Source organism: Protobothrops mucrosquamatus, unplaced genomic scaffold (genome assembly GCF_001527695.2).
Source record: "Protobothrops mucrosquamatus isolate PMUCROS unplaced genomic scaffold, P.Mucros_1.0 scaffold301, whole genome shotgun sequence".
Lineage (NCBI taxonomy): Eukaryota > Metazoa > Chordata > Lepidosauria > Squamata > Viperidae > Protobothrops > Protobothrops mucrosquamatus.
The window spans coordinates 1,105,991-1,116,406 of record NW_015386644.1 but is presented as its reverse complement, the minus strand read 5'-3'; the positions used below and the strand labels follow the sequence as shown (position 1 = coordinate 1,116,406).

At 34.9% G+C, this 10,416-nt stretch overlaps 1 protein-coding gene across 1 annotated transcript in view; it reads right to left on the bottom strand.

Moving 5' to 3' along the window:
• AGPS (alkylglycerone phosphate synthase) overlaps positions 1-10,416 on the bottom strand; it is a 61,749-nt gene that overhangs the window by 12,962 nt on the left and 38,371 nt on the right. Inside the window, exons 13-19 of the mRNA XM_015814974.2 lie at positions 10,269-10,345; positions 9,600-9,712; positions 6,762-6,831; positions 5,896-5,957; positions 4,189-4,278; positions 3,425-3,524; positions 2,641-2,698 (exon numbers count right to left, since the gene is read on the bottom strand). Coding sequence (XP_015670460.1) covers positions 2,641-2,698; positions 3,425-3,524; positions 4,189-4,278; positions 5,896-5,957; positions 6,762-6,831; positions 9,600-9,712; positions 10,269-10,345 — 570 coding nt within the window. The remainder of the gene's footprint in view (positions 1-2,640; positions 2,699-3,424; positions 3,525-4,188; positions 4,279-5,895; positions 5,958-6,761; positions 6,832-9,599; positions 9,713-10,268; positions 10,346-10,416) is intronic.

Below are 10,416 nucleotides of genomic sequence, written 5' to 3'. Positions count from 1 at the left end.
AGAAAATTTAGACATCTGTACTCAGCAGGAATAAAACTGATACATTACTTTATAATCAGCCTCACTGAATTCAGCAGCTTTAACTTCCAGATCCATAAACGCTTGCTATGCCAGGAATTCATCTGTTTAGACCAGTCACCTCCATAAAAGTTGGGGCTAAAATTGGGAGGCAATTCTTTAGGCAGTGAGCTGTTTGTTTTTCCTCTTGCTCTTCTCTTCATACAAAAATTGAGTTGTCTACAGTGAAGAACCTCCATAGGAGTTTATGGATATTAAAAATCATCTTGATTTCCCACAGCTTTCCCTAGCTGTGCTGGCTAGTCTAATTTTCAAAGGCATTCAAGCTTTCAGCTCAATATCTGCTCCCACTTGCATTAATTATTAGCAACTCCTGCTCTGTTTTCAATAATGGTATCTATTGGCAGCAAATATAAGATGACTATCCCCAATGAAAAATTAGTCTTCCTATTGGATAAATATGATAAGTGCTTTGTAAAACATTCTCCATTATCATAGGACAAGAAGCAACGGGTGGAAACTAAGCAAGGAGAGAAGCAACCTAGAACTAAGGAGAAACTTCCTGACATTGAGAACAATTAACCAGTGGAACAAACTGCCTCCAGAAGCGGTGAATGCGCCAACACTGGAAGTTTTTAAGAAGAGACTGGACAGCCATTTGTCTGAAATGGTATAGGGTTTCCTGCCTGAGCAGGGGGTTGGACTAGATGACCTCCAAGGTCCCTTCCAACTTTACTACTACTACTACTACTACTACTACTACTACTACTACTACTATTATTATTATTATTATTATTATTATTATTGTGTAAGATAGCCACCAAGAGTATCTTGATTGCAGTTGGAGATAGGCAGGTAGGCTAGTGGTAATAAGAATGATTAACATTATCTAAAAACAGGAATTCTTCAAAACAGTAATAGGAAGCATTTTGTATTATTGATATTTTTAATCAAATAAGTCAGACTGACTGGACTAATTAAAATATAAAACAGCTCACAATTATCTTTCAGTGTGTTATAATGTAGTTCTTGACTCAAAAGATAACATTTTAGAGAGTGAAAGAAAACATTCTCCACTTTTCAAAAGACATGCAGAACTTGCACATAATGAACTTATGGCTGAAAATATCGAGAACTGACATGGATCAGTTTATAGACTTTTCTCACCAGTCATTTGGCCAGAAATCATAACATTTTATAAATATATCACAGAAAAAAGCTTAGGGATGTATCCTCCATTCTGTAGGTGGCTAAATATATACAAAGTAACCTGAAAATATTAAACTATTGTGCGGTATTTATTTTAATCTTACTCCTAATTATCTCCCATTCCTATGTTAAAAGACAGTTATTAGTTGGATGTTCCTCAAAAGTGACAAAATCTCTTATACAGTTAGTTACCACACTAAGTTTGCTTACTGTATATAAGCAAATACTGATATTTACTGTATCAGTCAGCTCAGAAGGTGTATAACAATGTGTGACTGAAACAGCATATACTGTAAATATTCCTATTACTAGATATGAGAGTTGTGTAAAATATTCTAAACTCAAAATGGATTATTTTAACCTTGATGGAAATATTCCAGATTGACAGTATTTCATTCTTGACGCCCAATTTTGGGATAGCTATGGCTATATAGTCTGAAACTATATGGCCATAATAAGCATTACAATACCACGCAGTCCAAAACTGGAAAACAATTTTGGAATGTTGCATAATTTCATGGATTAAACCTGCTATCTACTTGACATCTATATATTTTGGTTCTGTTAGCAAAAAATGAAACTTACACTTTCTGAGAACTAATAATGCTACTGTAATGTATGCATTAAGACTTTTTCAAACCAACTAGGATTATAGGAAACATTACAAAATCATCTCTATATAGGAATATAGCAAAAGTATAGCAATAAACAAAGATGAAAAATGGGACCAGTAAAGGTTTCAATTGTAGGGTCAGATAAAAAATTAATAACAAGGGACTCTGATTCTACTCAGATTAGGCTCTCGTTCTATATATTTCATTATTATTGACAAGTTACTGTACAACTAACACACTCATTTTTGTCTATAAAATAGACGTCCTCCCTAAGGAGATTAAGTCCCCAGGGGTTGGGGGTAGGTGTCGGGTTACGACCCGACGTCGGGCAAACTTTGGTCCGACACCTTCACACACACGTCGACGTAAACACCTTCTCCCCGCGTACGTTTTGGTAAGGGAGAGAGGGGACGACGAAGACGGTCAGACGGTAGCCAGAAAGGTTGAAGACCCTGCTCTTATGCCTTCCACAGGAGTATCAAAATACAAAGCATTTTACACACTGACAGACAAGTGTACAATTCTCTTAAGTCTCTCTGTGTATTAACTGAACATGCCTGACAGATTCTAAAACTGGCTAGTTCACCTGCTATGTTCCAGCCAATCTATAAGCTTCCAGGAGAGATGATGAGTATATTATTTGTTAATGATGCTGAACAGTCTAATTGGGCTATAATCTGCAAGAGTATCTTTTTTCCTTTTACATACATACATACATACATACATACATACATACAAACATACATACATACATACATACTACAAAGTGAGTAACTAAAAATATGATCTGTAACAATACCTCCATGATGATGTGACAAACTTCCTCCATTAGCAAGGATTTCATCTCTAGCTGCTGCCTAAAAGGAATAAAGTAATTTAAATTATTTAAATTATTCAGCTGTTGAAGCAGGCAAGATAGTATGTTTCATTTAGTCACCAGAAAATATATAATATAAAGGAAGGGGATGTTACATTATTTACACTTAAATAAGGGCAGTAGTTTTACTTGCAATTTACCTTTTGAGAGACATATTTCCAATTGTTTTAAAAAAGTCCCTGATAAAAATGAAAACAACTCCTTTCAGAGCATTTTCATTCTGAAGTTCTACATAAACATAATTTTAGTTGCAATATGTGTCTAAACTGTATTTACATAGCAAATGTTAGCACAGATTCATCCTCACTCTTATTCCACCCAATTCCGCTGATAAGCAAAAATTTTGTTAGAGTTCTACAAATATCCTATGTTGTTTCTAAAAAGCAAGCAAACAGAAAAGTGTTTGCAATCAAAAATTATGGTCTGAATTGGGGAATGGGGGAATAGAGACCAGAAAAAGAAAAGAAAAATGAGGTTAGAACTTGGGGGGGGGAAATTGGGAGGGTTCAACTTGATAAGAATTTGGATGGGAAAACCACCTGGAAATTCAGGGTCGATGAAACAGATGACCAACAGCTCATCAAAAATAATGTGAACATCTCCTTAAAGCTATCAAACAGCCAGTTTCACATTTAACTTTGGTTTAGGTAACAATTAAACATAAACTTTATCTAGAACATTTAAGTTATTAAATATGTAGAATTACCTCTATTTCTTCAATAACCCGAGTAGGGTCACTAATTCCTCTGTAGTTAAAGCCCAAATAGAAGTAGACACATGCACCAGAATCATACATCTGTGTCACCCTGGTTTATTTGAAAAAAAATATATGTCTGATCAAATAACAAAATTATTAAACAAAGAATCCAGTTTAAAAATAAACGATATGGCGACACTGGATGTTAAACGCAAGTATTCCCATCTCTTCTAAGTTCGCATTATTAAGTTTTATTTATAGCCCAAAGCCCCAAAGTAGCAAAGTACCCAGCATCGGGATATTCTGGGAAGTCCACACACCTTAAAATGGCTAAGGTTAGAAAACACTGCATTATAGGGATAACAATGCTGCTGAAGCTGAACTAACTATGGTTGAAATTTCAGTCTGACCAACTGAGAAAAGTAAAGGTCACACTGCATCTTACAAACCTGACTTGTTTCAACTAGTGATGATTTAGATTAAGTGCACACCACATTTTGTGTGATAAACTGTGGCGATTCTAAACAAGATGGAGGCTTGTTGTAATTTAACTTTCATTGTAGCAATTAGGCAATTCAGCTGATGCAAGTAGGCATCTCAAGCTATTTTACAAAAACTGGTCACCAAATAAATAAAGCTACATAGTATTAGGGCTTCGGTGCAAAATTATAGTGACATGATTTTAAGAGGTTTCTGGGGGCAATAAAAGTCACACTGTAGGCCTACATATCACCAACCCATTTTAGAACTTAATTTATATGAAGATGTTTTACCGACAGGTAGCGAATAGTGGAAACTGAACACCTTTTTCCTTGCATTCTCTGGTCATTCTTTCTTTTACATTTTTGCACAGATCAAGAACCCTAAAGATAAAATAGCACAAAAGTTAAAAAAGCAAAACTATTTAACATATTCATCAGTAACATTTTGTAACCGATATAAGAATACATTTATTGTAGCCCAAGGCAAGGATTAATTCTGGGTCATTAAAAGTAAAAATGTACCTACAGATTCTGCTTGGTTCTCAAAGGTACATATTGCCACAAAATAATTATTAAAAAACATTTAATAGAAACTGGGGTTATATTTAAATACATTATATTTTTATCTTGATTAAAGCTTCCTAAATTTAAGACCTAGATCAGTGATGGCGAACCTTTTAGAGACCGAGTGCCCAAACTGCAACCCAAAACCCACTTATGTATCGTCGGGTGCCGGGTGGGTGTGGCCAATTGGGTGGGCGTGGCCTGTTGGGTGGGCGTGGCTGCAGTGGTAATGGCAGACTGGGTGGGACTAAAAAGTTCCAACTTTGCGAAATCTTTTTTTTCCCGTGAGAAATTGAAATTGACTGATTGATTGAACCTTTTTTTTTTTTTGCACACGGTGGCGGAGGCCTAAAGCGAAAAGGTTTTATAAAACCCAGCTGAAGGCCTAGGACTGGGGCAACGGCACGCATGCCCAAAGAGAGGGCTCTGCGTGCCACCTGTGGCACGCGTGCCATAGGTTCGCCACCATGGACCTAGATGGATAATTCTCCTTATCAGGGCTTTTTCCTCCAAAAATACCACTTTTATTTATTCAATAAATCAAAACCATCCCATTCTGCACAAAACTTACTAAAGGCACATTCTATTGGCTCTACAGATTCCTCTGAATGTGATAAGGAGAACCAGATGACCAAGTAAAGGTTATAAACTTGATTACACTAATTGTAAAAGCCAAATGTACACAATGTATATATATACTTGGTACTTGAAAGCCACAAGATCAAAAAGGTCTAAATAGTTCTAGAGCAGTCTCCTATAACTTGAAGCCTCAACTTATTAATTGATAATATCTTGGAAATAATGGAAATTATTTGCAATTTAGAATTTGTTTGGAAAATGACAAAGTCATAACAAAAATGAGAAATGTGAAGATGAGCATTTCCAACTTAATAGTCCCTCAGAAGCACAAGACCACAAGCACAAGCACAGGACTAAATTCATATAGTCTTTTGAAGATGGTATCCATAAAGCCATTTAATTAAGCAGTTCTAAGTGTGAGGTTTTGGGTACTGTGTTATATTTTTGTAATTTATTCTTAAATTATATACATATTAAACTTTGCTTATGCTCATTAGGAAATCACCAGAAAGATAATGATTGTCCTCTTTTTCAAACAACAGGATCTTCCATTGGCTCAAAAAGTGCCTGAGGACAGAAGATGTTTCTCTGTTGGAGGACAGGGAAGTTAGAAGCCAACTGATTAGGTTTTCTTACTTCATCAAAAATCTATGAAGTATTATTACTAAAATGCGTTTCACATGGACTGTCAAATAATACATTTTTTTCTATTATTCCAGAAACAATCTGCTATCTTTATATTCTGCAAAATACTTAGATCATTAAAACCTAAAAACAACACTTTCTAACAAATTTTCCAGAAAAAAGGTCATAAAAATATTTATTTTCACTGAATAGAAAATGTTTTGATTTTACCTATCCCAAGGAACAGATGTTTCAAATGATTCTCCAACTATATAATAATCCATGCCAAAGTCCTATTCAAGAAACCAGAAAAGGCTTAGATTAGTATTCCATTTTAGACTCATATAGGAATATATATGCAACTGAAAATAGTTAAGGTATTACTGAGGCAACAGACCTGCATTTATTTAAATTAAATGACTAGGCTCAGCCTAGGAGTATGGAAAATGTATCTGAAACTTAGTTTCAATTTCCTATGTGTAACATGTATCTTGGACTCAATATATACCTCAATATATACCTCATAAACAACACTGTAAAACTATATAATTTTTATAAAGCACAAAGACAAAAAAAGAAGCAAAACAATTCCATTTCCATGAATATTATACCTCAAAAGTTCAAAGTCTATTTACTATTTAAAACCAAACACAAGAAAAAAAACCCAATCATACAATAACTATAGTAAAAGGATAAAAATTGCAAGAAAATCCTGAGAAAATTAACAGCTAACCATACCATACCATGAGGGAGGAACCAGATGGCTTCTAACAGCTACTGTTGTTGTTAATTAAAAAAAAATCAGCCTTAGAGGTTTCTGAAAAGTGGTCTCCTCAAAAGAAGGGTAATGGCTTCTTGGTCACAATGGCAATTAAAGTTGTTAGCAACTTTCAATCACCACTCAATGTACAAGGAACATTTTAATAGTATATGTTCATATGTACCTCTAAGAGTTCTGAACCACTGAAATATGGGCACATTTCTGAACAGAATCAGCTCATGCCTTTTTTTTTTGCTTTATTTCAATAAGCTGCCAAAGTTATGCAGAGTGGAAAATTATAAATCTATATATTGTTCAAAAAGTAAAATAAACTTACCCTAATATAAGCAATGATAAATGTCATCATATAGCCTCTCTGTCCATTGTCTTCTCCAGCTGCAAGACCACTGCAATTTGAAAATAATAAAATATTATACGTTCTAGCTCTAAAATGTCAACACTAGCCATTCTGAGGATATAATAAGAGTACAGGTAGTCCTCCACTTATGATCACAATTGAGCCCAAAATTTCTGTTGCTAAGCAAGGCAGTTGTCAAATGAGTTTTGCTCCATTTTACAACTTTTTGCCACAGGTCTGTTTTTGCCACAGTCGTTAAGTGAATCACTGCAATTGTTAAGTGAATCACATGTTTAGGAAATCCAGTTTCCCCCATTGACTTTGCTTGTTGGAAGCTGGTTGGGAAGCTTACAAATGGTGATCACCGTGGGACAGTGCAACTGTCATAAATAAATGCCAGTTACCAAGCACCTGGATTTTGATTATGTGACCATGGGGATACTGCAATGGTCATAAGTAGGAAAACTGCTCATAAGTCACTTTTTTCAGTGCTGTTGTAACTTCAAATGATCACTAAAGGAATGGTTGTAAATTGAGAATTACCTGTACTATAGTTGCTAGGATTTATATACTGTAGATTAAGTTTAGTTCTAGATATAATAATTGACACAAGAAATTATATGCATCTGCATATACACACACAGGATTTTCAAGTGACACAAAGTCCATCATTATAGTATGTTGGTATGGGAACCCTAAAGTTTTGCACTGTTTAGATACTTCCACACAATACCGAAAAGATAAAGGACAAAAGCTTTCGTTATTTGGCAAAAATATTAGCTGTGGTGGCGCAGTGGTTAGAATGCAGTATTGCAGGCTAATTCTGCTGACTGCCAGGAGTTCTATTCTCACCGGCTCAAGGTTGACTCAGCCTTTCATCCTTCTGAGATTAGTAAAATGAGGACCCAGATTGTTGGGCGCAATATGCTGACTCTGTAAATCGCTTAGAGAAGGCTGTAAAGCACTGTGAAGTGGTATATAAGTCTAAGTGCTATTGCTATTATGCAGGGTTTAGAGAAAAAAATATTTTAAAAGATTGCCAACACAGTATAGCGATGAAGTTGGACCAAGAAACTTGAAGTCAAGTCTGCACCAGATCCCAAAGATGTTGGACCAGTCACTTTCTGTCAATCGATCTCTCTCTAAATACTCAAAAAGTCTTTTTGTGAGGATAACATATGTCAACCCCCCCTTCTCCCATATACTACCTTAAAGTATGAAGAGGAAAGGCAGGATATATATGTAATAAAGCAGACTTTTCTGGCTCTCAAATGATGGTATTAGATGTCCACATACAGACAAGCCCATTCGCAGCTACTGAAGTATGGTATGATTTGGGGAAATAAAATATTTATCTGGGGGGATTTATCTCATCGATATTTTGGTACTTGCAAATGCGCTGCTCCTGACTGCTGCTGTATTCTGTCAATTCTCTGCATGAAGTTTATATTCGTTAGTCAAATTCCTCAGAGAAGGAACCTTGTGGTTTGTTTTTAAAAAGGAGACTGCTTTGACTCCACTTGTTGGTGCTAATGAGCACTGTTCTATGGAAGAGTCAGGGGAGTAGGTTGCTAGTGACATGTTTGATTTCATGCAGCAAGAAAGGCAGTTTAAACAAGCTTGGGAACAGTTGCTGCCATGGAGCTATCTTCTTTCTACTATTACTGGCTGTTCAAAGGAGCAGAATCTAACAGCCAACTGGGTTTGCAGCTTGATAAAGTGATAGCCAGACAGGAGTAACAACTGCCTGGTGTGGAACATAACAATGTCTTTTAATAGCTGGCTGCATTTCCCCCCCCCCCCCCTTTTCTCTGGCATTGTGACAAAGAACACAGTGTGCAAAGGAGTGTACAAGAAAAACCAATACGGGGCTTTAGTTCAGATTCAGTAGCTAGAAGTTCTATCTTATTCCTCGTTTTGTAGCTTTCAGGCCAAAAGTGAAACACAATTAACCAGAAATGTATAGATAAGATATGGAGCAAGAAATTGGTAGGTTAGCTCATTTTTTATTTGCAAATTAATTATGAAATTATTAATATGTATATATTTCTATACTTCAAAAGGCACTGTACTTCTTTGAGGAGGTAAACAACTAAAGTTAACAAAATATCTGCTTAGCAATAGCAATGATGTCATTTTTTTTCTTAAATGGAAAATAAAGTTGTTGTAATCTGAATAAATATCTTCACCATAGTTTCATTATCAGACCCATAATCAATCAAACCAGCTGGACACAAATTACCCTTCCATTACTCAGCTTATAAAAGTGAAATGTTTTCTGCTTCTTTTTAACAGCATAGAGCAATAGGTGACAGGAGGTGGGATATATATAATTAATCAAGTTCTGTTGATTAAAGACAGACAATTTCCTTTTTAAAACAGACTTGTTCATTCCAGCTGTAAGTCAATAATGGACATTATTATACCTTAATCTCTAAACATTACTCTCCTTCCCTGTATCAACTCATTTATTATCAGAAGTTATTTTTAAAAATTAGAAAAAGGAAACTATTATAAATAGACATCAGCTGAATGAGATAAATTTTTACATTTTGTTGTAATAGTTAAGGCTTTGCCAAAATGCATGCTTAGGCAAATTAATAGCAATATTCGCCATATTTATTATAAAAACATAATTATTGAATATGTAGAAATGCGGCTAAAAAGAGACCAACAATGTTAGGTTGTTCTCACTTTTTCATTTTCTATAATTGAAAAACGCATGACACTCAAGGGTCCATCCAGTTCTACTTAACTCTGCAAAGGTTTTAGGAAAATAAATAAAAAGTAGCAGTTATAAAACTTTAAAAATCATACCCAAATTTTGCAGCAATATCATAAACTTGCTTTTCATGCTGGAGGACTTTCTCTCTGGCACCCTCAAAGACCAATGTAGCAACACATAATACATTGGGATCAAATCCTTTGAACTGTGGAAAGAAAGAACCTGCATTGTATTATTGTAACATACACAGCAAGATCTCCATATTATTGGCACTAAATTCATTTTCATATTACTCTTGGTAAGAAGATCAATTTCTAAAGGAAGAAGCATATGACTTTTTTTTTTAAAGATGAAGTTGAGAGTTCAGTTTTTGACTTTTTTCAGGCACAATTAAAATACAGTACAGTTTCAACTACCAAATACCAACAAATATCAAATATCTTCAAGTAAAATCCAGAAAGAACAAGACTCTGGGTAGCTGGAGAAAATAAAAGAGGAACAGCATATGCTTATGTTTCATTTCTATCAGCATGAAAATACAGAATAAGAGGGATCAATCATGGTCTCATTTTTAAAAACCTCTTTAAAAAAATAACTGCATTTTGGATTGCAAAACACATGTGTTTTGGTTCACCTGCAAATCACCTGACACTGTTCATTATCAAACTGTCAAGCAGATCCATACTGGAACTACTTTCTGTGAATTATACAAAATTATTTAAAATTTGCATCTCTTTATTGCCAAGATTAAAATTAGATACCTTTGTGATGTAAACTTTTTTCAGTCCATCCAATAGTGATGTAAAAATAGAAGCAACCTGTGGTTTAAGAGCATGACCTTGCCAAGAAAGAGAAAAAAATTGTAAGACAACAGAAAGATGAATAAAGATGATGATAAATAACAACAAC